General features: G+C 48.9%; 1 protein-coding gene across 4 annotated transcripts; it reads right to left on the minus strand.

Moving 5' to 3' along the window:
* Window positions 1-604: 604 nt before the first annotated feature.
* On the minus strand, window positions 605-21,390 carry GRIPAP1 (GRIP1 associated protein 1). 4 transcript variants are annotated; one of them, XM_027091246.1, is made up of 26 exons: window positions 21,318-21,390; window positions 19,191-19,257; window positions 18,988-19,049; window positions 17,983-18,009; window positions 16,997-17,104; window positions 14,259-14,409; window positions 13,242-13,426; window positions 12,999-13,046; window positions 12,263-12,294; window positions 12,112-12,159; window positions 11,873-11,972; window positions 10,487-10,564; window positions 10,183-10,275; window positions 9,316-9,450; window positions 8,815-8,910; window positions 8,372-8,584; window positions 8,127-8,240; window positions 7,253-7,330; window positions 7,073-7,168; window positions 6,888-6,944; window positions 6,669-6,768; window positions 4,665-4,795; window positions 3,424-3,546; window positions 3,173-3,266; window positions 2,187-2,341; window positions 605-1,152 (listed from the first exon to the last, which is right to left on the minus strand). In XM_027091246.1, the coding sequence occupies exons 1-26, from the start codon at window positions 21,357-21,359 to the stop codon at window positions 1,060-1,062; spliced, it is 2,526 nt and encodes an 841-aa protein (XP_026947047.1). In that variant the 5' UTR covers window positions 21,360-21,390; the 3' UTR covers window positions 605-1,059. The 4 variants fall into 4 exon arrangements, with proteins under 4 accessions (XP_026947047.1, XP_026947046.1, XP_026947048.1 ...); XM_027091245.1 differs by having other exon boundaries at window positions 12,999-13,049; window positions 21,318-21,375; XM_027091247.1 differs by lacking the exon at window positions 21,318-21,390 and adding an exon at window positions 19,474-19,705 and having other exon boundaries at window positions 12,999-13,049.
* Window positions 21,391-27,790: the final 6,400 nt, after the last annotated feature.

The raw sequence follows: 27,790 nt of genomic DNA on the forward strand, positions 1-27,790 counted from the left end.
TATTCACTCATTCATTTGTATATTCACCCCATCTACCCCTACCCATATGGATCCCCCACCACCCAAGTATCTGTCCATCTATCCATTGCTCTATCATTTATTCACCTACTCTTTACTCTTCCCATTAGCTCATCCATCTATCTGCCCACTCATCCATCCACACATTCCCCTAGCCATCCATCTATCCATTTATACCCCCACCTATCCATCCTCTACCTATCTACCTAGCAATCCATTTGTCCATTTATTCATCCAGTCACCTATCCATCCATTTATTTCCCAACCTATCCATCACCAATCCATGCAACCTTCTACTTATTTATCAATCAGTCCATCCAACCACTTATCCATCCTCCCATCCATCTACTCATCCACACCCACATCCCATACACATTCACCCACATACATATCTGCAGATATTTCTGCTCCATTCAGTTTGAGAGGCTGGTCAACAGTGACTGGAGACAGGCTGGGTGAGGGTGGGGGAAGGAGAGTAAAGTTGCAGCCAGAGACCACCCTCCCAGTTCCAATGGTATAACCTCCCCACCCCCAGCACATCCCTCATGTGAAAAGAGGGATGTGAAAGAATCAGAGCAGACAGTCAGTGGGTGGGCCAGTCTGGCCAGATGGTATTTTGGCTGCACAGCTTTTACACACACACACACATGTTGCTAGAACGCTGAACATGGACCGTGCCCCACCCAGCATCCCCAATCCCAAATGCAGAGTAGCCAGGCTTCCAGACATAAATTAAAAAATAAAATAAAATTAAAAAAGAGTTGGTCTCTGGGAGGGAGAGCTCATGCAGAGATGAAGGCAAAGGCCCCTGGGAGCCAGGGCCAAGAAGGAGGAGAATCCCTGCCCCTCCCCTCAGGATTCCCCACTCCCCAGGGGCCTCGGCCCTAAGACAGGGTCACTAACGCCAGCCACCAGGCCTCCAACCCCTTTAATGTCCAGTCTCCCAACCTATCTGATTTTGGCGCTGGCCCCCATTTTCCCACCACAGCCCAAGGGAATGGCGGGTGGGGAAGGGAGGGAGTGGGTGCAGCCTGCAGGTCTTTAGCTGGCTTCTCCCGGCTCTAGGTCTGGGTCGGGGGACCCCACGCACTCCTTGCTGAGCCGCACAATTTCCTGGGACAGAACTTCCATGTCCTAAGAAACAAATGAGCCATCAGGAGTCAGAGAAGGTGGCAGGCGATGGCACCCTCATCAAGCCTTTGTGTCATCCTTCTCATCCCATCAATGCCCAGCTATGTCTAGCCTGAGACAGGAAGGTATTTGGAGCAGCTCCCAGAGCTCCCAGCAGTGGGCTGGGCTCGGAAAAGGTGTGTGTGGTGTGTGTGAGGGGGTGAGGAGTGCCCGGAGCTAGGGATATGGACATGGGAGTGGATCATCTGCTCTGTGTGGTGAGGCTGGAGGACATGACCCCTACCCCTGCCACCTTCTTGTCTCTAAATGGTGAGCTTGCTTCTCAGAGGCAGGGGCCAGACTTGCATCATTTCTGACTTCCCCCAGAGATGGGGAAATACTTGGGTGGCAGGATGGGTGAGTGGACACGTGGGTGGATGCATGGGAGATCCATGGTAGGCAAATAGGTGGAAAAATGAACTGTTCAGAGGACAGATGGAGGACAACAGGTAGGCAAGCAGGTCGCTGGGTGGGTGGGTAAAAGGTAAGACAAGGGGTGACTGATGAGTAGGTAAGAGAGAGTGATGCATCAGGAAATGGGTGCAGGGGACTTCCCTGGTGGTCCAGTGGTTAAGACTCCACGCTCCCAATGCATGGGGCCCGGGTTCGATCCCTGGTCAGGGAACTAGATCCCGCATGCTGCAACTAAAGATCCCACGTGCCGCAAAGACCCGGTGCAGCCAAATATTTAAAAAAAAAAAAGGAGATGGGTGCAAAGGCATGGGCAGATGATTAGACGGGTAGCAGGGCAGATGGACAAATAGTAGGTGGGTTGATGGGAGAGTGGCTGAATGTGTGTATGAATGGATGAGTGGGTGGGTGCAAGGACAGAGGGAAGAGTGAAAGACTAAACTGATAGTGAGTAGGTTGACTGGAGGATGGGAAGATGAGGGGGAAGGAGTGCTTGGTGAATGGGGTGTGTGGAGAGGGGACTGACAGATGACCCAGGGGCTATGTGGCTGGAGAGACAAAGGGGTAGACTGGTAGGCCACACTTGCCTTGTGCAAGTGCATATTCTTGGTGAGCTGTTCCTCCAGCATGTTCTGTAACTTCTTGTTCATCTCCCGAAGGTTCTCGTCGCCTGGCTTCACTAGGTCTCTCAGGACGCTGCCCAGCCCACTACGGTCTGTGTGGCCTGCTGCCACAGACACATCTGCAAGGGCCCAGGCTGAGAATCACCCCCTCGGTCGAGCCGAAGGAGAGACAGAGACAGAGCAGGAAAGAGGGAAACAGAGAGTGGGGGAGAAAAATGGGGGGAGAAGCCATCTAATGGAGGAAGCAGAGGCTTTGCCATGTGAGACCTGGCTTCACTTACTAGCTGTGCGGCCCTGAGAAATGGGGTTAGGAACTAACTCATGGAGCTGGAAAAACACATATCTGTATGCAAAGCACAGAGCACACAGTCAGCTCTCAGCAAGCGTCAACTGGTATTATTCTGATTAATGAGGAAAAAACAGGGAGAGGAGAAGATCTGAAAGAAGGGAACAAAAGAAATAAAAATGGGGGATGGAGGAAGGAAGAGGAGAAAGGAGGAAAGGGGAGGAAGAGCGGAGAGAAGGACCCTAAAAGGGATATGCATCCAGAGAATGTAAATTTCCAGAGGTGGAACCATTTAGACAGGCAGTAGGAACAGTGAGACAAGATGAAGGGGGGATGGGGCAGAAAGAAGAGAAGGGAGAGAAAGCAGAGGAAGAGACACAGGGAGGAGAAAGGACAATGGGAATGACGGAGAGACACTAGAGAAAGGAGAGTGGAGAGACGACAGAGACTCAGACAGGAGGGAGGAGCCGAGACAAGAGATGGAATACAGAGCAAGACACACAGGTCCTGGCCTGCCTGGCTCTTCCCTCTAGCACCTGTGGTCTCGGCAGTAACTTTGGTGAGTTCCGTAAGGAGAGGAGAGAAGCCGCAGCTCTGGACACTGGGGAAGGAGGGGGTAGGTGAGGGGCTGGACGAGGGGTGAGGGCTGGGGAGGGGCACTGACCAATCCGGCTGTCCATGACATAGGTCTCGATGATGGCGCTCTTCCGGCAGAGGTCCTCTGCCATGGACGCACTGCTCACCTCCAGGTGCTTCACCTGCAGGGTGGCCCAGCCCACCTCAGGCCCTCAACTGTGCATGTTCACCCATGAGGAGGGGCCTGGCCAGATATTGCCCCACCCCCACCCCCCACTCCTGCCACCCCGGCCTCCTCCCCAAGGGCAGGCCAAGAGGGGACGAGCAGGCAGACAGCACCTTCTCCTCCAGCATCCACTTTTCCTGCTGCGTCTCTGCCAGGCGCTGAAAGAGCTCAGCCACTTCCTCATCTGACAGCTCTGCTGGCCGCGGGGGCTGGGCCTGAGGGCTGCTGGATAAGGACTGCGGGGAAGAAGGCAGAGAGGCCAGCCCAGGCTCAGTGCCGACACCCCAGATAGGATCAGGGGCTGAGAAGGAGAACCAAGCCGGGGTGGGCTTTGCAACTGGGGCTGCAGACAAACTGCAGACAAGCCTCGGCACCCTCAGAGACTCTGGATCCCCCTTTGCCTTTTAAAGGGGGAGACAGGAACCACCACACCATAGCCTTATTGAGACCATGAAGAGAGAGCCTATAACAAATGAGCTCTCACTTCCAGTTGACAGGAAAACTAGGGGAGAGAGAAATGAGCTGAATGATACCACTAGGAAGCCAGCAGGAAAATCCCAAAGGTGGGACATTTTCTTCAGGTCAACTGGGCTGGTCTCTTCTACAGGTTGATGTCATGAAAAAAATGGATCACACTAGATTCAAGAGACTTAAGGCACATAAAGCAACCAGATGCAGCAAATGTGCTCTGAAATTGAATGCTGGTTTCCATAAAACCAGCAATAAAGCACTAGAGAAATCTGACTAAGGTCAAAGTATTCAAAAAGATGAAAATTTACCAAATTGGGAGGGTAGAGATCAACAGGTTACTTGTAGTCTTATTTAGGTTTAAAAAAAAGAGAGAGAGAGGTCTAGAACGGTATGAACTAAGGATTTATAGTGGTGATCTCTGTACGGTGAAGATGTGATTTCTTTGGATTTTTAAAAAAAATCTTTGCTTGTGTTTTTTAAACTTTTCTACAATGTATACATACTACTTACAGAATGATAAAAAGGTTATTTCCAAATAAAAGTGTCTGGCAAGGAAGCTGACACAGACAACAATAATAATAAGTGATAATTATGAGTTGGAAAAAAGGATCTCCCACATGGATAATGCACCTACTATGAGCCACATATTTTATAGCACCAGGAAAGGTGGAATTAGCCCAAAGATGATGAAACAGAGGGTCAGAGAGAATAATTTGTCCATCCCCCATTTAGCAATCTGAATCCAAGTTGGTGAGCTTGAGGAAAAGTTGACAAGAAAATGTGTGTGCTGGGCCCAGAGTAGAAGATGGCTGCAGGGGAGGGAAAAAGGAGGGCCCAGAATTTGGGTAGAAGCTGGGGCTGTAGGTTCTTCCCTGCCCCTTACCCTGGCTGGAACAGTCGAGCTCTCCTTCTCCCGCAAGATCTCGCGGTAGCTGAAGGAGGAGATGCTACTGCTGTCCCCAGTCTGGGTCCGGCTTGGTGAATTCATCTCTGATAGAACCAGCTCCTCGAGCCCTGGGCAGAGAGGGAAGAGAAATCTGAGCCCCAATCCCCCAGGGTCCCAGGGCACCGACTGGCAAGAAGAGGCAGAAATAGATTTGACAGAGGTGGAGAGAGGCAAAGAGACACTCAGGCATGGGTAACAGTGGAAGCCGACAGTAGGGTAGGGAAAGGCAGAAACCGAAAAAGGAGCTGCCTCTCTAGGCAAACACACACCAGAAGTGAAACAAAGGTGAAGATGGGGAGAAAGATGGTGATGTGGACACACATGGGCATAAAGTGGTGAATGCACTCAGACTCAGGGTAAAGACAGCTGAAGAGGGCAGAGGGGCACCCCTATGTGCAGAGAGAAGACCCCAGAGAGACAGCAAGCCAGAGCTGATGATAGAGGCAAACAGAGACCCTGGCTAAGGACACTAGTCAGAGCAGAGACAAAGAGAGAAAAGATGGCGGCAGACTCGTAGCCATGCACCTAAATCTGAATTTCACCTAATGGACGGATAGAATGTATGGCACACAATTTGAATCTGTTTGTTGATCTGTACACCAATCTGTAACAGAACAGAAATAAAAGTCCTCCCTTATAAAGAGAGGTAACTTCAGGAGACCGAGTGCCTCAGCGAGACATTGATTTGGTAAGAGATACACCTGTTTTTGCCATGTCACTTGAAACACAGCCACTAAGCTTGTGTCTCTGTTCTTGCAGCTGCTTCTGGGTGTCAGGGAGGGGGGCTGACACCACAAGCCAAGGATCTCCAGTAAGAGCAGGATGGCTGTGGAGGGACAGGGAGCACGTTTTCTCTCGTTTGTGATATGGGAGATGCACCAGAGCCATCACTGCATCTTATTTATTTAAACATATGTAAAGGCCATTTCTTTCTAAAAAAAAGTCCAAGGCAACTCAAATTTTTCTGTTGTGTCTTCTGCCTTAAGTGGCAAAAATAACATGGATTTTAGCTGCATAATGATCACACGGTAGTGTTGCTGCCTGATTGTAAGTCTGTCTCCCTAGCTCAACAGGGAGCTCCTAGGGGACTGAGATTTGGGCGGGCCTCCTACCAGGGACCCTGGATGTGAGCGAGAGGGCTCAGTCCATATTTATAGAATGAGAGAATGGATACAAGAGACTTAGAGACTCTGGGTGAGGTGTGGGAGTGTATGAGGGATAGTGGGGAGACAAACAGAGACACAGCCGAGAGAGAAGAGAGACAGAGATAAAGGAACAGGGAGAAGAAAAAGGCAGGAGGAGAAAAGGAGAGAACTAGAAAGAGAAAGCCAGGAGAGAAAGGCAGATACAGAGATGACATGAGGAGGCAGAGAGAGACAGAAACAGAGAAGAGACACAGCAGAAAGGAGAGAGAGACACACAGAGAGAGATAGAGGAAGGAGGGACTTCCCTGGCGGCGCAGTGGTTAAGAATCCGCCTGCCAATGCAGGGGACACGGGTTCGAGCCCTGGTCCTGGAAGATCCCACAGGCCGCGGGGCAACTAAGCCCATGCACCACAACTACTGAGCCCACGTGCCAAAACTACTGAAGCCTGCGTGCCTAGAGCCCGTGCTCCGCTACAAGAGAAGCCACTGCAATGAGAAGCCCGTGGACCGCAACAAAGAGTAGCCGCCGCTCGCCACAACTAGAGAAAGCCCACGCGCAGCAACGAAGACCCAACGCCGCCAAAAATAAATAAATAAATAAATATATTAAAAAGAAAGAAAGAAAGAAACAGAGGTGGGACAGACGCAGAGAAAGGGTAAAAGACAGACAAAGTGCAAGAGGGACAGAAGACACAGGAGAGCCCTGCAGAGTGAAGTATAGAAAGCAGCCCCAGCCTTCAGACCCAAGCTCTGCCTCCCCACACTTCAGCCTCCCCTGCCATCCGGGCCCCTCACCTGAGCGGCTCTTGCTATTGGTGAGGATGTCCTGCAACCGCTCCTGCAGTTTATCCGCCCGTTTCCGCTCCAGGTGCAGCTGCCGTTTGAGGTCCTTGAGCTGTGGGGAACGGGGGAAAGAAAGCTGTGGGGAACGGGGGCTGAGGCCCGGTGGGCCCACAGGTGGGGGTGGCCGCAGGGCAGGAGTGGGCCATGCTTGGACACCTTTCACCATCGTACCGCAGCACTGCCCTTCTTCTCCAGGATTCGCTGCCCATCCACCGTGTCCTTCACCTCCTGTGGGATAGAGAAAGCACAGCTGGTGGGTGCCAGAATGGCTGCATGCAGCGTGCTCCCTCCCTGCCCCATTACTGCATGCTGAGGCCCAGGATGTGTCGAGGGACTAGGAGGGACCAGTGGGTGACCTGCTTCAGGCTGCTGATGGTCTTCAGGTGGCAGTCCCGCTCCTCCTGGGCCTGTTGGAGCTGATCCCGCACACCCTGCAGCTCCTCTTCCTTGCTCTGCAAAGCAGAGGGCAGCTCAGGCCGCAGCTTGGGAAACCTCAGTCCTCCCACCAGAGAGGAATGCCATCATGCAATGGGCACCTTCAGCTCGCCGGCGTGCTGCTCCCGACACTGCTTGAGGGCTTCCTCTTGTTCCTGCTGCTGCTGCTGCAGAGATTCCTACAAGACAAGTCCCAGGTCTGGCCACGGCCCCCCCAGAGGACGTCACACCCCCCAGAGGACATCACACCCAGTGAGCGGTGTGAGGGATTGCAGCAGGGCCCCTGCGTATGCAGAGAAGAAACAGAGTGTCACGTTGAGGGCTGCGCCATTCACATCGAAGCCCAACATCTGCATTTACATCTTACTTTACTTAATAAAACATAACGTAGCGCTTACTGCACACCAGGAATGTTGTAGGGATTTTACATATATTAACTCAGTTTATATAACCCTCCCGTAATACCTAGACAGCCGGTATTATTGTTATCCCTTTTTTTACGGATGTCGAAAACGGGCCACAGAGAAGTAAATAACTTGCCCAAGGCAAGTTATTTACTTGCCCTGTCTGGGCTAGAAAGCAGCCCAGACAGGATTCAAACCCAGGCAAACAACTGGCTCCAGCATGTGTGCTCTTCACTGCTACGTGACACTGCCTCTTATGTATTACCATGAGTTTTCCAGAAAATGGTAGTAAAAGTTCTGGTTGCATCAAAATTAGAATTATTATATTATAATAATCTTCCGACAGAAGTACAATTTCAGAAGGAAGAGGTGCCTTTTCAAATTTGCACATCTGACATTCTGCCCTACTGATTGATGGCCATGGCCTGATCCCCTCCAGAGGGCTGCTGTTGAGCCAGGGGGCGCTGTGGGGATGCCCAAGTCCAGAGCCTCAGAAAGTTCCAGGGCCTGACCACTTCCAGTCCCCTGCTTTGACATGCATACCCCCCAACCAGCCTCTGCACCAACTCACCTCAGCCTCCTTCAAGCGCCGTTCAAACCAGCCCTTGGCTCCATCCATGGAGTGTACCTGAGCTTGAAGTTCTTCCACTGTCTGCTGGAGAGTCTCCAGCTCCCGCGTTCGGGCCTGCAAGAGGGCAGAGCAGCAAGGGCCAGGTGGAGGAGCGGGCGCCTCACTCACGCCATCCCCTGGCCCATCAGCAAGGCTACGCTCCCCAGGTTTTAGACGCAGAGAGGCATTATCATCTGCCCACCCACCTTCTCCTCGCGGATCTGCCCGCGCAGCTCCTCCTCCTGACGCTTCTTGTCTTCATGTAGCTCACGGAGCTCACGCTCGTAGCGGGCGCGCACCCCCAGCACCTCCTTCTCGTGCCGTAGTCGGACTGCTCCCAGCTCCTCCTTGTGCTGGGACTTCTCCTGCAGCGTCTCCATGGCTAGCTCATCCAGCATGGCCTTCCGCTTCTCAGCACTCTGGCACCCAGGAGAGGGGGGCAGGAGGAGGTCAGTCAACCTCCTCCCCCCACACCAAACAAGGCCCAAGGAACAAGCCGAAGTCCACCTCCTCCCCATCCCGACTGAACGGCTAAGTCACTCACCCGTCCTCATGGAACTGGTCACTTTCTGTGCCCTCCCATTCCCGTGGGCTTGCCCACATCACCTGGCCCCCTGCAGACTGGGCCTCCCCCTGTGGTGTTGCCCACCTTACGAGCCTCCTGTAGTTCCTGGGTCAATTGCTCCTTCTCCTGCCCGAGCTCCTGAAGTTGTTCCAGCAGCCGACTATTGGCTCGCAATGACTCCTAATGTGGGGACAAAAAGGGTGAGTTTGATAAACAGCCCCCAGGAGGTGCTGCGCACCCAGGACATTTCTGGTAGAACATCTCCCTTAACCCTGGTAAAGTGGGTGATGTTCTATTTCTAGATGAGAAACATGGCAGAGGCTGCTAGCTGCTCCCCAGCATTCATTCTCCTGCTACTATTCCGGTTTCTATTGTGGAATCAGAATGGCTATCCTAACTAACTGAAGAGGCTCAGTCTCAAGTGAAATGACTTGGTCTAGGACACACAGGTGCTAATAAGTTCGGGAGTCAGACTGGAACCCAGGTCCACCTGACTCCATGGTCTTCCCACAGCACCTCATGGGAAACTCCACTGAGCCAGGACTAGGGAACTAGGAGGAGACAGGTCAAAGCCAGAGGCGTCACCTGGAGCTGGGAGTTGAGGTCATCTTTCTGTCCCATGAGGTCCTCATACTCAGTCTGCCGCTGCTGCAACTCAGCTGTCAGCCCAGCAGTCTGTTCCCGGAGCGTATTCAGTTCTTGGGTCTTTGCTGTTTGGATCTGGAGAGAGTGGTGGTGATGGAAAGTGGAGTGAAAGGGGCCCCAGGGGCCAGTCACGGGGTGTTCCAGGGAGACAGGGAGAGAGGTGGAAGGAGAGCCAGGAGTAGAGAGAGAGTATTTCAAAGAGAAAAGCAGTGAGAGAAAGAGATCAACAGGGGATTGGTAAGTGTGGTATATTCATACAATGAAATAGTACACAGAGAAAGTAGAACAGATCAGTGCTACATATGGATAAACCTCACAGATATAACGCTTCAGGAAAGAAGCCAGACATAGATTGGGTGTCTGATTCCATTTACATGAAGTTGAAAAGCAAGCAAAACTAATCTATGTTGCTAAAGGTCAGAGGAGTGGTTACTTCTGGGGAAGCATTGATTGAGAAGGGGTAAAAGGGACCTTCTGGGGTGCTGAAAATGCTCTATATCTTCATCTGGGTGGTGGCTACATGGAGACAGATAAATATACAGACAGGGATAATTCACTGAGTGTACACTTAAGATTAGTACACTTCTTGCAGTTTACTGGAGAGAAACTAGAATGCAAAAAAAGCAGGGATGGATGTCCAGAGAGAAGAGGGGTGGAAGCCAACAGAAAGGAGAAGCTGAGAATGAAACAGAAACAGAGGCAGGAGAACAGCATGAGGTCCAGACGACGTTGCCCCAATGTGGATCAAAAGCAGAGGGAGATGGGGAGCTGCGGAGGGATCGGCGCAGGCTCCCACGTGTCCTGTACCTGCTCCAGGGCAGCCAGGCTAGTCCTCAAGGCATTGTTCTCAGCCAAAAGTCCTTCCACTTGTTCCTGCGCATCCGCACTCTGGATGGACACCTGGCCCCACCCCCACAACGAGTGAGAGTGGGTCCAGAACAGGAGGACAGGACCTACCCGCAGCCAAGAAAGAAAGGACACACATACACACACCCACGAGAACGACGACCAGGGGAAGCAGGACCCTGGGGCCTTGCCTGCCTGTACAATACCCACTGAGGCTGCCCCCACCCTCACCCCCACCTCCCTGAGCCCGCTCAGTACAATGTACCTGATCTTGTAGGGCTCGCAGAGCTGCCGCATGCTCCAGGAGCTCCCCCTGCCGCTGATCTCTCAGCTCTGCCAAGCTCTGTGGGGACCACGTCAGGGGAGCCCATTCCAGACCTCAGCCTCCCCTGGGGTACATATGACCACACAGACTCCCTCTCTGACCACCTGGCAGCATGCTGCCTAAGTACTTGAGGGCCTTGGACTACCCAGCCATCAGAAATCTCAGGCTCACCCAGACTCTTGGTCATCATCCCCAGGGGCCTCACACACCCCTGTATCCCAGTTCTAAGCACCCCAGAAACCACCTAGGCTCCTGGGGATTTCAAATTCACTCAGTCCCCATCCATAAGATGGTCTCACACTCAGCCAGATTCCAGCTCAGAGGCCCCAGGATTCTCAGACACACTCAACCCCCAGGGACTACAGCTTCACCCAGATTCCTGACCCCAACCCCCAGGGGTTTTAGACACAGGCAACCCCCATGTCTCTAGTTCCCAAGAGTCTCAGACCCACCCAAACTCACCACCCCAGATCCTATAGATTTCAAACTGATACAAGTGTGTAGTTTCCAGCTCCTGGTGAGGTCTCAGACTGATACCACACCTGCCACTCCTGTCCCCAGTCTCTGGGGATCTTCACACCCGGCTTTACCCAGACTTCTGTCCCCAGCTCCTAGGGGCTTTAGTTAGACCCACAAGCCATCATAGCCCCCAATCCAAGGGACCTGAGACTCACTCACTCTAAGGGGAAGGCTGGAGGCTTTAAAGTCACCCAGCCGCCAACCCTTAGGAGCCTCAGACCTACCTAGACTTTTGCTCCAGTCGCTCGATGTCTCAGACTCACCAGTTTTTTATTCACAGCCCCCAGGGACCACCAACTCACATGATCCAACTTCCTAGGTGTCTTAAGACCCAAACCAGCCCCCAAGCTCTGAGGGTCTCAAATGCACTCAGACTCCAGGCCCAACTGTCTTACCCTTGAAAGTCTTATATCCACACAGCCCCCATAGGTCTCAAAGTTACCCAACCTCCAGGGAGTTCAGACTCACTCCAAACTCCTGGTCCCAATCCAGTGACCACAGATTTCTCCAGATTCCTGTCTCTAATCCCCTGGAGTTTCAGATTCATCCAAACCTGTGGCACATAGGCCCCTAGTCCTCAGCCCCGCTGAGATCTTTAATTCATGCAGATTCCTAGCCCAACTCCTAGGGCTCTCGGGGTTCCCTAGTTCCCATTTTCCTAGCTCCTAGGGGGCCCAGGACCCATCCAGTCCCTATATTTCCAACACAGGAAATATCAGACTCCCCAACTAGCCTCCGTAGACCTCAGAGCTCCCCGGACTCCCAGCCCTGTCCCTATCCCAGTGATCTCAGAACCCAACCCCTTACCTGATTGGCAGCCTCAAGTTCCTGTTGCAGCTTCTGAGTTCGAGCCAACTGGGCTTTGAGATCAGCTTCCTTCCGCTGTTGTAACTCCTCAATCTTGTTCCTGGGGGTGATTGGTGGGAGGGAGGGGCACATTGACCACAGACTGAGGCCCAGTCTCCCAGCTCTGCCCCTGTGATCTTCGGTTAATCCTGCTGGGCACTGCCCCATTGTCCACCAATATCCCCAACCCTGGTAGTTACCGGCTGTCATTGAATAGTGTCTCCTTTTCTGTCTGCAGACGGCAAAAACTGGGCACAGAAAGACAGACATATATGGGTCCATTCCACAAGTCAATCCCCTCCTTAGTCCCCGCAAACCCCTTCCCCCCAGCTCTGGAAGAAAGAAATTTACCTTTCTTGTTTCTTTTTCAGTTTCTCGGCAAGCTGGAGTGGGGGAGGAGGGTACAGACAAGTGATAAGAATGAGAATAATATTAATAAAGACAAAAATTTACTTCATGTTTACAGACACTTCCTACTAAGTCCTTTATAGAAACTGGAATTTACTTTTGTTACCTCATGGAATCCTCAAAACAGTCCTGAGAAGTGAGCACCACTGGCTTTACAAATGGGAAACTGAGTCTCAGAAGGGTTAAATAATTTGGTTGCGCAGCTGGTCGGCAGCAAAAACATGACCTCTACCCAGCTCCTCAGGCTCCAAAGCCCAACATTTATGCCTCCGACCTATCGACCGATGGCCATGTCATAGAATAGCTAGGCTGGGAGGCCTGGAAAACAGGATCATGATTGGCTGCCTCACCACTGGGTCTCAAGTTCCTAAGATAAGAGCCAGCAGTCTATAAATACTTGGATGGATGGACGGATGGGTGGATGGATAGATGAATGAAAAAGCAGAGATCGGAGGACCCAGAAGGATGGGATGGGGCCTGCCATGCACAAGACATAGAAGGACCACATTAGCCCATTTCATATTGAAAGCAAATCTGAGACATAAATGAGAGTCTCTCCATTTCACAGATGACAAAACTGAGGCTTTGAAGAGATACTCTGCCCCTCTACCCTACCAGGGGAAGCATGGCAGGTGGGGAGTGGGTGGGGCAAAGTCCAGGGAAAGCTCGGCAGCCCCACCTTAGCAAGTTCTTCCTGCAGCCTGGATGTTTCAGCCTGCTTCAAGGTCTGCTGGGAAGGATGAGGGAGGGAGTTGTTATCAGCAAGCAGGGAGGTAAGGCCTGTGCCTTTCCCTGCCCTCCTGCCTTCCTAATCCATCAGCCCACAAGATGGTGATGTCACAGATAGCTCCGTGGGACCACAGGCAGAGCTAGGGCATCTGCCTGCCTCCTGGCACCCCAGCCCCAACAGACCCAGATTCACCTCCAAGCCTTGCAGTTGCTCCCAGAGCAGTCTCTTTTCCTCCTTCTCCATTTCCCATTTCAGCTCCACTTCTGCCAATGGCATGGGGGCCAGGACAGGGGAAGCTGGGCCCCCCAAGGGATCCCCTTGATCCTCACTGGCAGCTGGGGACCTCCCAGCCTCTTTCCCGTAGCGCTCCTGCAGGGCTGGTGGGTAGAACAGAGACATATGATGGATGAAGTTGTCTCAGAAGACCCCTGACACACCTCAAATAGAAGGAGAACTGGCCTTCAACCCCTTAGGTAGCAGAAACCCTGCCTCAGTGGCCATAAGCCTACAAAACAAAGGTTCGCCCCCACCTCTCACAAATCTTTTAAGCCCCACCAAACACGGAAATCCTGTCTACCATCAAATCAGCCCAAGATAATTTCCCAAGCCCCACCCCCATCCCCAAGCCCCTCCCACAGCCCTCCAAGGTGATGCCCACCATCCTCCATTTACAGCTGAATCCTCCTATAACCTCTAATCCCCAGCCACATTCTACAAAGTCTCCTTCCTGATCACCAAACTACCACCCACCACCCCACAAGCCCAGCTGCTCTCCACAAGTCCACACATCAGGACACTCACTCCCACACTTTATCAAACTTTCTTTCAGCTTTCATCCCAGACCCCACTGACAACTTGGGCTCAGAATCTTCCTAACACTCCTTCATTCACTTTCTCCATTTAGCAAACACCTCCTTTCTGATGTTCAATCTGCTTATCAGTAACATTTGCTAGGTACCAGGTGCTGAACTAAGCTCAGAAATATATCACCTCTTATCTCTACTACAATTTTCCAGGTGGTAGACATCACTACATGCACTTCGTAGATGACAAAGCTTTGGCTCAGAGAGGTGAAATGCCTTGTCCAAAATCATACACTGGTTCATGGCAGGGCCAAGCCTGATTCTGAAGCCTTTTTCTTCCCCCAGGGAAGACAACACCTTACTCAAGCCCCAAGGTCCCCACATCCCCAGGAGGGTCTCCATGCACCTGCCACGTTCTTCTGCAAGGCTGTGTTCTCTGCCTGCAGTCTCAGCAGCTCCCCATCCACAAGGCTCCCGGCTTGGGTAGCCCCTGCCCTGGCAGCCCCATCCTTCAGTTGCTGGTTCTCCCGCTCCAGCTGTTCCATCTGGCTACAGAGCTGAGCAGGGGACAAGTGAGGTAGCAGAAGAGCAAAGAATCAGAACAACATTTGCTGAAATATACATAGCATTTGGCCCATGTACTTTACAATTCATTTAATTCCCATAACGCCCCTGTGATGTAGAGGCTCTCATTACTCATTATCCCCACTTCACAGATAAGGACACTGAGGCACAGATGTTAAACAACCTCAAACTCAAACACCTGTTAAGTGACAGAGACATGGAAGATGGAGAATACTGAGAACAATTTTCTGCTTGCCCGCTTTCAACCTCACAGTTGCAATCCAAGACCGCAGGCTCCTCTGGAAGTTGCTGGTCCAAGATGTCAGCATCATGGATAGCCCCACTGCCAGCCTTCTTCTGTGGAGGGGTCTGCGTCTGGGAGCCGAGGCACCACAGACAGCTTTCAGAGCATTTCCAGGGTTAGCACTGCCCATGGCTCCCTCTCGTTAGCCCTTGGAGAGCCCGTGGAGAGGAGTACGACGCAAATAAAACTAAGCCAGCCCCCTGCTCAACTCCTGAAGAAAACACAGTTCACACGGCAGACCTGACAAGATCCTATGTCCCCATTTTCAGATGAGAAGACTGAGGCCCACAGAGAATTTTTATTTTATTGCCTGGGATATTTTCTACCCAGAACACCATTCCTTTCATCCAGTTCTTCACATGACCGACTTTTTTGCATCCTTCAGTGCTCTGCTCAAATGTTACCTTTCAAGTAGTATCCCCCAACACAGAAATTCCAATACTCTCTAGCACAGCATTGTTTGCTTCTTTCTTACCTAGCACGAATTGCAATTAAATTTACCTAACATGTTCTTAGTTTTTTAAATCTCTGAAAATGTTTGGATCATAAATTGTGATTCACAATTAAATTTTATTTTGTAACGTAGGTCATAAGCATAGATTCGGAAGCCAGACTGCTTGGATGTGAATTTCTACTCTGCCATTTCACCTTGGCACAAATTACTTCATCTCTAGGGGGCTCAGTTTTCCCCATCTGTCGAATAGGGATAGTAATGATATCTCATCGGTTTGCTGTGAGAATTAAATAAGTGAATAATGTAAAGCACATCAAACAGGACCTGGCACACAGTAAACACTATGTAACTGTCAGCTATCAGTGCTATTATTATTATTTGTTTACTATGTTATCATCTTTTTCCCCATCCCACCCCCAGAATAGAAGCTACCCAAGAGGGAGGACTATTTTGTACTGCTCACAACTATTTCCAGAACACAGAGCACATAGTGCGGGCTCAATAACTATTTGTTGAAGGAACAATTGAGCTGAAATATCTTGGCAAATAAGTGGTGGAGGCGGGCCTGGAACTCAGGTCTCCCTGTGAGCATTTCTAGCTTCCAGGAGGAGGAGGGGTAGTGCGAAGGAGGTTTTATACCTGGCTCAGTGCCTAGCCCAGGGCAGGTGCTGAGAAACATGAGCTGGGTTTATAGAGGAATAACTGTCCCTGCCTCACCCAGCAAGAACCATGATACCACTGAGGCCAGAGGCAGGAAGCAGTGAGAAGTGAGGCGATGAGGTCAGCTGTTATGTGAGCACCAGGGGTTCTGAAATTTCGGGGATGAGGACCCACTGGGAGGTGTTGTCTAAAGAAGCAATGTGGTAAGACCTGCGGGTCAGGATAACCGTTACGGCTTGGTCTGGTAAAAGAAGCTAGAAGTGAGGAGACCAGCGAGGAGACTGTGGGAATACAGGTGGTAAGGGCTGAGGCAGGGCAAGGTCACAGGATGGATATAAAACTTTTAAATAGTCAAGAAATATTTTAGAGGGAAAATGAATTAATAAAAGGATACTATCAGTAGCTAACACCTACATAGCTGATACTATGTGCAAGGCTCTGTTCTAAGTGGTTTATAGACATTAACCCATTCAATCCTCACAAAAGCCCTGCCAGGCAGGTACTGTCATTATCATCTTTTCCATTTTAAATATTTGGGAACCAAGAAACAGGAAGCTTAAGTGACTTGCTCAAGGTTACAGTTAGTAAAAGGCAGAGCCAAGAGTTTAATCTAGGCCTCTGGCTCTTAACTACTACTTACTAAATTGCCTCTGGTATTGTACCTACACAAAGGTTGTGTTTTTGGTTTGTTTTCTTTCTTAAGGTTTTGAGCCCTACATTCTCAGGTAGAGCCTTGGAAATACCTTTTTTGTTGCTGTGAGACTTTTTCCCTTACAACACATGAAAAACTTAGAAAAGGGAAGCAGCTCGAACATCTTTCCATCCCATACTAAGCATAAGAATTTTACCTAAGACCTCCCGACAACCTGGGGCTCCACAGCATCAGCCCCAAAATATACACAAGGAGACTTGAAGCTCAAAGGAAAGGAGTGACTTGGTCAGGAACCAGCTGACCTCATGGCTTGCAGCCTTCTAATCCCAGCACAGTGGGCGGTCCCATCTGTCAAATCACTGCCCCCCAGCAGAGATCGAGGCCCTGTTTCAGCACCATGGACAGTGACCCAGGGCCAGCCTCTGTCCAACCACCCTCAGCTGCCCTCCGGCTTCAGCCCAGGTGGCCCCTACCCCTTGGACCCCCCTCAACTATCCAGGGCACCAGCACCTTGCTGAACTCGGCCATAAGCGTGCTGTTCTGCAAACGGAAGTCCTCCTCCTGGCTGTGCAGCTTTGCCTGCAGCATCTCATTTTCACTCAGCAGCCCCTCGACTTCCTGCAGTGGCAGATGTGGGCCAGGTCTCCAACAGGGGTAGAAAGGATGGGGCAGTAGGGCAAAGAAACAGAGAGAGGGAGAAAATGACATTGGGGGAGAACATAGGGTACAGAGAATGAGATGGGTGAAATCAGGAGATACAGGGGGACAGACAGACATAGGAGGGATAAAAGAGGAGATAAGGAGGGAGGAGAGACATGGGGTAGAGAGAAGGGAAGATGTGGAAGGAGAAAGGGATGAGGGGAGACAGTGGGAGGAAAGAGAGGGGTATATAGAAATAGGGAAGAAAGGAAGCAGAGAAAGATGGGGAAAGGGGGTTAGATAGGGAAGGAGAGAGGGATGGGATGGGGGAGAGAGAAAAAAAGAAAAGGTAGGGCGACAGAGAGATAGGAACAGAGAGATCAACAGAGGGAGAACAGAGAGAGGGGGTCAGGGAAAGAAATGAATCAGGAAGAGAAAAAGGAACAGGAGAGAGAGGAACAGGGGAGAGAGAAACAAGGAGTCAAGAGAGAGGAAGAAAGGGAAAGAAGGAAAGAGAGAAACGATGGCAGAGATAGGAACAGGTGGGGGAAAGAAAAAGAGAAGGTTGGGGAGAGAAACAAGAATCCGAGAGGAACAGAAAGACGGAGACAAAGAGAGACTCAGAGAGGAGGACACAGAGAAAGAAAGGGAGAAGGAAAGACATACAGAGAGAGGTGCAGAGTGAGAGACAAAACAGGAGAACAAAGATAGACACAAAAACACATGGCAGGGAGGTAGTCACAGATGCAAGCACACACACAGAGAAAGAAAGGCCAGTACCAGGAGATCCCAGCATACAGAAATATCCCCTCTAAGACAGTCTCCCAGACACATTTACCCGCCAGGGGTCCCCTTACCTGAGCTTTCTTGCTCTTGCTCAGTGCCTAAAGGTGAGGGAGGTGAGAAGAGAGATAAGGTGACCAGAGATGGACTCCCTCACTAGGGTATGGAGATACTGTGGCAAGTGTCAAGGGGGGACCATGATAACAGGGGGTGAGGGATGGGGGTGTCTTTAACCACAATTTGTAGCCCACAGGAATGATGGAGTGAGTGGGTGAATGAGGAGCACCCTGCTTACATCCTTTCCTCTAAGCTCTTGAGGCTTTTCATGGGTCTTAGTATTTAACCCTTCATAGGCTGGATCTCCGGACTCAGAAATTATGGCTTCACTGTTCCATCTGTCCAAACACATCTATGTGGATCCCTCCCATGCACCGTGGAAACTGCTGTTCCCCTGCTGGGCAGCTGAGGGCATTGCCAGGTTGGGAAATCAGTACCCTACCAAAGAGAAGCCTAGCTTTCTGACTGCCAGACTTTCTGCATTCTGTGTTCCTTCATCTAACAAATATATATGGAGAACATACTGCGTATAACATTGTACTATGCATGGGGACAGAGCAGTGAAGAAAGAGACAAAGGAGGGCCTTGAATGCCTTGAGGGGCCATGATAGGTTATATGCTATCTCATCTTCAAAGGATTTGAGAGGTAGGTTTAGTCTCACTTTACCAACAGGACCAGGACAGGGGTGGGGAATAGGAGCACAAGGCAGGAGTATGAGTGGGGGACAGGAGGCAGGTTCAAGGCAGACTTACTGATAGATTTGATTATTTAGTTAGAAATCAGTGAATGAGAATGAGTAATTGAAATTAAAAATGAATTAAGAGTAAATGAAAATTAATTAATAAATTAAGCAGACCTAGATAAAATTACCAAACAAAGGAGACTTCCATGAGAAATTTTTGAACGACTAGTGACAGCATGTAACATTAGGCCTGGTTCACTGTAGGTGCTCACTGGACAGATGAATGAGTCAGATGGCTACAGGGAACACATGGGTGGGTGAGTAGGTGGAAGGAGGTACCTTCTGAGCTTTGTTGAACTCCTTATCCAGGTAGGCGACCTTCTGTCGAAGACTGGTAAGTTCTGGTGTGGGGAAAGCAGGGAGTCTCAGCCTCAGTCAGCGGTAAGGAGCTGAAAGGTCCTCCTGCCAGGCCTCTGAGATTTTTTCCCCTTGGCCTCTGTCCTCCAAAGCCACCCCCATCTAATGAGACCCTCTTGGCTCACCAACACCATTCTTGCGTAGTTCATCTGAAAGCTGGTAGTTGTTTGTCCGGAGTTCTAGGAGCTGAGCCTTAGGGAGAAGCAGGGAAGGAAATGACTTGGCAGGAATGTGCCCCCTACCCTCATGAGGAGAGAACCAATCCCCTGAGCCCTACAGACCCTGCTGCCCTCCATGCGCCTCTTTAGTCACTCCTAAGACCCGTGCCTGCTTCATCCCAAATAAGTCCAGCCACTCAGCCTGTCCCACCTTCTCCAGTTCTACTTATATAAACACAGTCAGCCTCACCTGTCTCCCTGCTGCCTCCATCCCTCCCCTTCCAATCCAGCTGTGCCCTCAGGCCATGACAGAGTGCTGACCCAGTCAGTCTCTTGCTCATGTGTGTTCCATGCCCAAAGGATAAAGTCTGCCTCTTCATCTGGACTGGCCTCGTCACACGCTAAACACTGTTCTGTCTTCTGTCAGAGGTGTTGTCTATCCTCTTGGCCAGAGTAGGGGGCAGGGGATTGCCTTCCTCCCTCTTTCCCAAGGGAAGAGAGCCTGGTATTATGACCAATTTCACTGAGTAAAAGGGGGCTTCCCAGGGTCCCCACCCCCAAGGCTCTCAAAATATGTCCAGACCCCTTTCAAGAATTGAGGGAAAGTGAAGTATGGGCCATTCCAAACAGCATATCCCTACCTACCAGCCCTGTAGGTGCTGAGGCCAATTCTTCCCAGACCACCATCCCTTACCCCACCAGGACCTTTCCCTCTCTCCCACGGCACCAGCCTCCATCCCTGGGTGGTCTGCTAAAGGTGAGAGGGCTTGGCCTCTACAGAATCTTTCCTGCCCCTGTCCTCTCCCAGACCCAGTGATCTGTCTCCCCCAGTCCTGATCCAGTTGGAACACCCCTGGCACCCACTTACAGTGTCTATCCATCAGAGCCCAATGGTTTTCCCTTCACTCATGACCAATAGAATCAATCTTCCTCATTCAAGGATCCCCTATACCCCTCAAGATCTCCCCATTCATAATCCAATGGGATGACGTTATACCCTTCAGGGTTTTTCCCCCACAAGGCCTTGGGTGGGCCAGTTGGATTACTCTTACTCACATGGAATACTCTGCACAAGTTACAGGGGCCTTCCCCTTTTTTGGTCCAATTATCTCAGTCTTCCACCCTCAGGGTCCCTCACATAGTGACAACTGGTTTCCTTCATTCAAGGATGAATGGATTACCTGCTCTCACTCGGAGTTCCTCCTGTCCTCCCACAGGACCCTACGCAGGGTTTCCCCCTTTCAGTCTCCACACAAAATCCAATGGCCCTCCCCAGGAAGGAATTCTCTCAACAAGGGCCCACTCTGGCCTTTCATCCATCTCAGAGTTCCCCCAAAAAGAATCAAGTGGTCACAGAACTCAGTCAGGGTACCTCTCCACAGACTGGTGATTTCCCCTCCACGCAGTCCAAGGTATCACTCTTTCACCTCCTCTGGTCCTCTCTCCAACAAGGATTAATCGTATTACCCATTCAGGGCCTTCTTCACCCCACATCTAATGGGATCACCCGTAATCATCCAATGGTACTGCCCTCTCTTGGGATCCGCTACCACCCCTCGCACAGGAGCTCCACCTCCCAGGAACAATGACATGTGGGGTCTTTCCCCAGTCCCCTGACATAGTGGTATCTCCCACAAAAACGTCCACCTCCCACCGATAATGGTATTGCCCTCTCCAGGGCTCCCCCCACCACGAAGCAAACAGCCCAACACCCGCTTCCTTCCTCTCCAGGCAAAAATGGTTTCCCCCTCTCAGGATCTCCTTCCCTCAAACCCCAGCATTACCGTCACCCACCCAAGGTGTCCCCCGCACGGGCCCAAAGGTCTCGTCCCCTCCAAGTCTGAGTAAGGTATCGCCCACGCTAGGACTCTCTCTTCCGCCCACAAGGCTAACAGAATCCATCCCCTCAGAACCCAATTGTATCTCGGAATCCAGTAGTCTCACCACTCGGAGCCTCAGTTTCCCTTCTCCAGACCAACCCCTTAGGCTCAAGGTCCATCCCAACCAACCCCTGCACAAAGCCGGTGGGACGATCTTTCTCTTCCCCGCCCTCCCGTCGCCTAGCCCGGTGGTCTTTTCCCCGGCGAGCGGCACCTGCATCCGTTGAAACTCCTCCTCAGACAGAGCTTGCGCCATGTTCCTCCCCCCCCACCCCCCCAAGAGCTTTCTGCGCAGACGCAGTTTGTCCCTCCTGTCAGTAGTATTAAGGTCGGACCAAACCACTGGGCAGGAATAGAGGGGGGAGGAGTCTACTCCGGAAGTTCAGCATTTTGGAAAACAAGAGAAGGAAACTGACAGGTTAGGTGAATTGCAATGTAATATTTTACCAGAATCAAGGTCATTTGTTCTGGCTTTTGAGCTCTCATAGACTACTCATTGTGATGCGACACTATGGCATCCCTGTGTCATGGGTGGACTCGTCGCTAGGGATGCGTTTGCCGACCGAAAATCACGCTTCTGTGGTACTCCTTTAAGGAGAATGGTTGGCTTTACCGTAGAAAAGAAAGCGGAAGCTTTCGCACGTCTTGCTCCCGCCCTCCTCCGGGTGACCCCAAAAGGGAATTCCGCCTTTGGTGAAACCGTTGACGTTTTTTTTGTTTGTTTTGTTTTGTTGTTAAAGATTTGACGCTGATTTTCTACATGATGCTGTTGTTAGATAAAGGGCCTAGCCACCAGTAAATTTAAAATACCTGTGAGGAAAGAATGGCAGTGACGCAAACGGGAAAGCTGCATTTAAAAAACAAAAATAGGATGACGAAACACCGGGAACATTCAAATAAGTATTAAAATGCATTATAAGCCTCTCTTGTGCTTACCGGCCACCTCTGCAAACCCTGCCACCCAAACAGTAGTTTTTATGTGGGAAAGAAAAAAATTAGAAAGCATGTTTAGCAGCCACATATCTCTACTAGGATACACCCTATTTTCTTTATTTTTTGGCGGGGAGTGGGGGGGAGAAACTTAATTTTGATGCCATTTTAAACGTACAGAAAAACAAGAATGGTACAAGGAAATTCCCTGTACCCTTTTGCCAGATTCATCAATTGTTCACATTTTGCCACCTTTGCTTTATCATTCTCTGTCTCTAAATATAAAAATTTTGAACCATTGGCTTCAGCATCCATCGATTATTTTCTAACACCAACATTCCTTTGATACTTGTTAGTTACTCTTCTACTGTAAGGAAGAGCTTTCTCTTCTTCCCCATTTATGTGTTTATATCTGTACAGACTCGTGTTCTTATTTTATTCATTATACATTATACATTATAATCAATCACTATCATTATTTCCTTTGACGCTCAAATTGTCCCAGATTTGGCCAGTGGGAGCTCCTTCAAGTTGACTTTTGTGTCCCTTTGACATGCCCCCATCATTTTTTTTAATGCACTTCCTTTCTGGCATTACAAGATGCTCCAGACTCAACATTATTCCTTTTCAGCCCCAGTTGAGAAAGTATTCATTGCTACTAGGGTGTAATTGTTTCTAGGCCCTCTCAGTGTACAGAGCTAGAAAATACATGTATATAGTCTAATCCATGTAAACACACATCTATATTTATATATTTTGCTATAGGCATATATACTTTAAAAACATAAGTACACTACTAATACCTTCCATTTCAACACAACAACACAAGATTCATTCTAGTTTCCTTACTTTTCATATTTGTAAGTCCCTTCTCCAACAGAAAGAAACCTAGCTCCCAATATCCACAATAAATTTACTTATTTGTGTAATCATATAATACACATTAACTCCAGAATTGCTAACCCACAAGACTGTGAAAAACAAATCTACCAACTACAGGTCAATACTTTTTTACAGTTTCTTTTGTCTTCAGGTTCCTGGTGGTCTGTAGTCAAAATACTGTGTTTAACAAGCCTATTGTAGCTTCAATATTTGATGCAGTTCCTTTTTGTTTTTAATCTGATGGTAGTCAAAATACTGTGTTCAAAAATTACTTGGGGGAACTTCCCTGGTGTCGCAGTGGTTAAGAATCCGCCTGCCAATGCAGGGGACATGGGTTCGACCCCTGCTCTGGGAAGATCCCACATGCCACGGAGCAACTAAGCCCGTGCGCCACAACTACTGAGCCTGAGCTCTAGACCCTGAGAGCCACAACTACTGAGCCTGAGCTCTAGACCCCGAGAGCCACAACTACTGAACCTGAGTGCCACAACTACTGAAGCCTGCGTGCCTAGAGCCTGTGCTCTGCGACAAGAGAAGCCACCGCAATGAGAAGCCCACGTGCCGCAACCAAGAGTAGCCCCTGCTCGCCGCAACTAGAGAAAGCCTGTGCGCAGCAATGAAGACCCAACGCAGCCCAAAATAAATAAATATAATTAATTAATTTAAAAAATTACTTGGGTTAGTTCTCCCTCTTCCCACCACCCCCCATGAGGCTGCACGATTCATTTGAAATATTGTTAGGTTCCTTTGTTTTCGTTTGAATTCCATTTTGCCCTCCCCTCCACCCCCTTGTTGAGGTAACTAATCTATTTAATTTCTGGTTTATCTTTTCTGTTTCTTTTCGCACAAATGAACACATATGAAGGGGAGCAGAAATGCCACACCAAAACATGCCGCTTTGATTTGCATTTCTCTAATAATTAGCTATATTGAGCATCTTTTCATGTACCTGTGGGCCATCTGTATGTCTTCTTTGAAGAAATGTCTACAAAATGTTCCACTTTGGCGTGTGGCTTATTTTAAGCTGAAAGCAATCAAGACCCAGCACACTCAAGAAAAACGTTTACCTCTCTTTTAACTGCTTAGAAGAATTTAGATAGGGGTCTGGCCCAGAAAGAGAGCTATATCAGAGATAACTTTTTATCTGAAAGACTTACCCACGTGGCAGGGCAAACATTTGACTACCAAACATCTGCTCTTCTTATCATCCTGTGAATTGCCCTCCTCCCATTTGAAACCCCTTTGAAGCCCCTATTCCATTCCTTAGCTCAGGATGGCATATAAGCTTCAATTGCCTAACTACTTTTGGGTCTCATATTTTTATAGGTATCCTGTACATACGAAATTAGTTTTTCTCCTCTTACTCTGTCTTATGTCAATTTAATTATTAAACCAGCAAAGAACCTAGAAGAGTAGAAGGAACATTTTTTCTGCCCTGACACATACATGTATATTATCTTATTTATCCTACATTAAGGGTAGCATCCTATAACTATTCTTTTACACTTTGCATTTTTCATTTGATAATATCTTCTTTCTCCCTCTCTCGGTCTCAGGTACATAGTACCCCATTTTGTAGATGTATCATAATTTAGCCACTCTTCTATGTTTGCCCATGTAGGTGGTTTCCAATATTTTGCAATTATAAACAATGCCAAAAAGAATAACCTTGTACCTATAGGTATTTTTTTATTATCTGAGGTGTATCGTCAGGGTAAATTCATAGAACTGGGATTGCTGCATCAAAAAGTGAATATCTGGATTTAGTTGATACTCCCAAGTTCCCTCCCAAAAGGGCTGTTCCAAGTTCATTCCCACTATCGACGTGTTTGAGTGCCTGTTTCCCCACAGACTAGCCAATAGCCTGTGTTGTTGTATTTTTAAATTTTCTCCAATCTCAGAACAAAGAAATGGTATCTCATTGTAGTTTTTTCCCGCTCATTTTCATCAGACCAAATGATCTGCCTGCTGTGGGAAAATGGTTTCAGCCAGGGCTCTTTTTTTTTTTTCCTTTTTCAACGTATGAACTTTATTGAGATATATTCTCTATCTGTATACCCCTCTACCTATTTTGAGGGTACAATTCAATGAGTTTTGACAAACACATACAAAGATGTAACCACCACCACAATAAATATATGGAAAAATTCCATTACCCCCAAAAGGTTCCTTACTGACCCATCCCAACCCTCCACTCCATCTTAGGCAACCACTGATTGGCTTTCTGTCACTGTAGATTATATGTGTTTTTGTAGGGTTTCATACAAATGGAATTAGACAATATATACTCTTTTGTGTCTGGCATCTTTCACTCAGCATAATGCTTCTGAGATTCATCCAAGTTGTGTGTACCAGTATTTTTTCCTTTTTATTGATAAGTAGAATTCCATACTGTGGATATACCACAATTTGTTTATCCATTCTCTTGGTGTAGTTTTAATTTGTTTTTCTCTACTTATGAGTGAAATTGTGCTTTTCATATAAGTTAAGGCCATTTTAATATCCTTTTTTAATCTGTGAATCACCCACATCTTTTGCCCATTTTTTCTAGTGGCTTTTTGGACTTTTTTCCCCTTAATTTTCAAGAGTTCTTTGTATATTGGAGATATTAACACTATATTGCAATATATGTTGCATATATATTGTCCCATTTTTTCAGTTGTCTTTTGACCATGTTTATGATCCTAGGAGCTAGAAAATCGATGTATGCATGCTAACCCATGTATACACACATATCTATAAGTATTTCTGTATCTATTCATCTCTCTATATATATATTTTTAATAAATTTATTTATGTATTTGTTTGTTTTTATTTTTGGCTGCGTTGGGTCTTCATTGCTGCGCACGGGCTTTCTCTAGTTGCGGCGAGCAGGGGCTACTCTTGGTTGCGGCACGTGGGCTTCTCATTGCGGTGGCTTCTCTTGTCGCGGAGCACAGGCTCTAGGCACGCAGACTTCAGTAGTTGTGGCACGTGGGCTCAGTAGTTGTGGCCTGCAGGCTCTAGAGCGCAGGCTCAGTAGTTGTGGCACATGGGCTTAGCTGCTCCGCAACATGTGGGATCTTCCTGGGCCAGGGCTCGGACCCATGTCCCTTGCATTGGCAGTCAGATTCTTAACCACTGCACTACCAGGGAAGCCCCCATCTATATATTTTAAGATAAACACAAATTCATACTGATATTCCGGTACCACGTAGTACATTCTAGCCTCCCCTTCTTGCTCACCTGTAGCCTTCCATTCCAACAGTGAGAAGCCCAGCTCCAGCCATCCACCACCCATTTACTTAATTGTTTGATCCCAGTGTATATGTATAGCAATATCAGAATTGTTAACCTGTACTCCTGTGGGAAACAACTTTACCAAAGTGGAGTTAAGTGCTTTTCTATGGTTCCCTTTGTCTTTAGCCTTGGAGTTTCCAGTCAAAATACCATTTTCCAAGGTTACTTAGATCAGCATACCTTCTCCCCATGCTCTTCAGCGACATTATGTCATACGTTTAGAATAAAGTTAGATTATATTGTCACAGCCTCCATTCCATACTGGGATTCCCTGACCTCCTGGTTGATTTTTAAAGTTTTTCATACATTAAGATGCATTTGTGTGTGTGTGTGCTGTAAAGATCTATGGGATTTTTTTATTATTATTATTTTACTTTTTAACATCTTTATTGGAGTATAATTGCTTTACAATGGTGTGTTAGTTTCTGCTTTATAACAAAGTGAATCAGTTATACATAAACATATGTTCCCATATCTCTTCCCTTTTGTGTCTCCCTCCCTCCCACCCTCCCTATCCCACCCCTCCAGGTGGTCACAAAGCACCGAGCCGATCTCCCTGTGCGATGCAGCTGCTTCCCACTAGCTATCTATTTTACGTTTGGTAGTGTATATATGTCCATGCCACTCTCTCACTTATGTCAATTGACCATATATGTGTGGGTCTATTTCTGTTTTGTTTTGCTTTTTTTGCGGTATGCAGGCCTCCCACAACAGTGGCCTCTCCCGTTGCGGAGCACAGGCTCCGGACGCGCAGGCTCAGCGGCCATGGCTCACAGGCCCAGCCGCTCTGCGGCATGTGGGATCTTCCCGGACCGGGGCACGAACCCGCGTCCCCTGCATCGGCAGGCGGACTCTCAACCACTGCGCCACCAGAGAAGCCCGTGTGGGTCTATTTCTGGAGTTTCTATTCTCCTTCATTGACATATTTGGTTGTCTCCCCGCCCCCAGTTTTATTGAGATATAATTGACATACAACACTGTATAAGTTTAAGGTATACAGCTTAATGATTTGACTTACATACATCATGGAATGATTACCACAGGGAGTTTAGTTAACACCCACATCTCATATAGATACAAAAGAAATGATTTTTTTCCCTGTGATGAGAACACTTAAAATCTACTCTCTTTGGGACTTCCCTGGGGGCACAGTGGTTAAGAATCTGCCTGCCAATGCAGGGGACACGCGTTCGAGCCCTGGTCCAGGAAGATCCCACATGCCGCGGAGCAACTAAGCCCGGGCACCACAACTACTGAACCTGAGCTCTAGAGCCCGCGAGCCACAACTACTGAGCCCACGTTCTACAACTCCTAAAGCCCGCGTGCCTAGAGCCCATGCTCCGCAACAAGAGAAGCCACCGCAATGAGAAGCCTGCACACCGCAACGAAGAGTAGACCCTGCTTGCCGCAACTAGAGAAAGCCCCTGCGCAGCAGTGAAGACACAATGCAGCCAAAAATAAATAAATAAAAGTTAAAAAAAAAGAATCTACTCTCTTAATTTTCAAGTATATCATACAGCAGTGTTAACTATGGTCATCATGTTGTACGTTACATCCCTAGTACTTATTTATCTTAGTACTTATTTATCTTATAAC

The sequence above is a fragment of the Aethalodelphis obliquidens genome, unplaced genomic scaffold, assembly GCF_003676395.1.
Source record: "Aethalodelphis obliquidens isolate GAN/ISIS:26980383/991018 unplaced genomic scaffold, ASM367639v1 scaffold71, whole genome shotgun sequence".
NCBI lineage: Eukaryota > Metazoa > Chordata > Mammalia > Artiodactyla > Delphinidae > Aethalodelphis > Aethalodelphis obliquidens.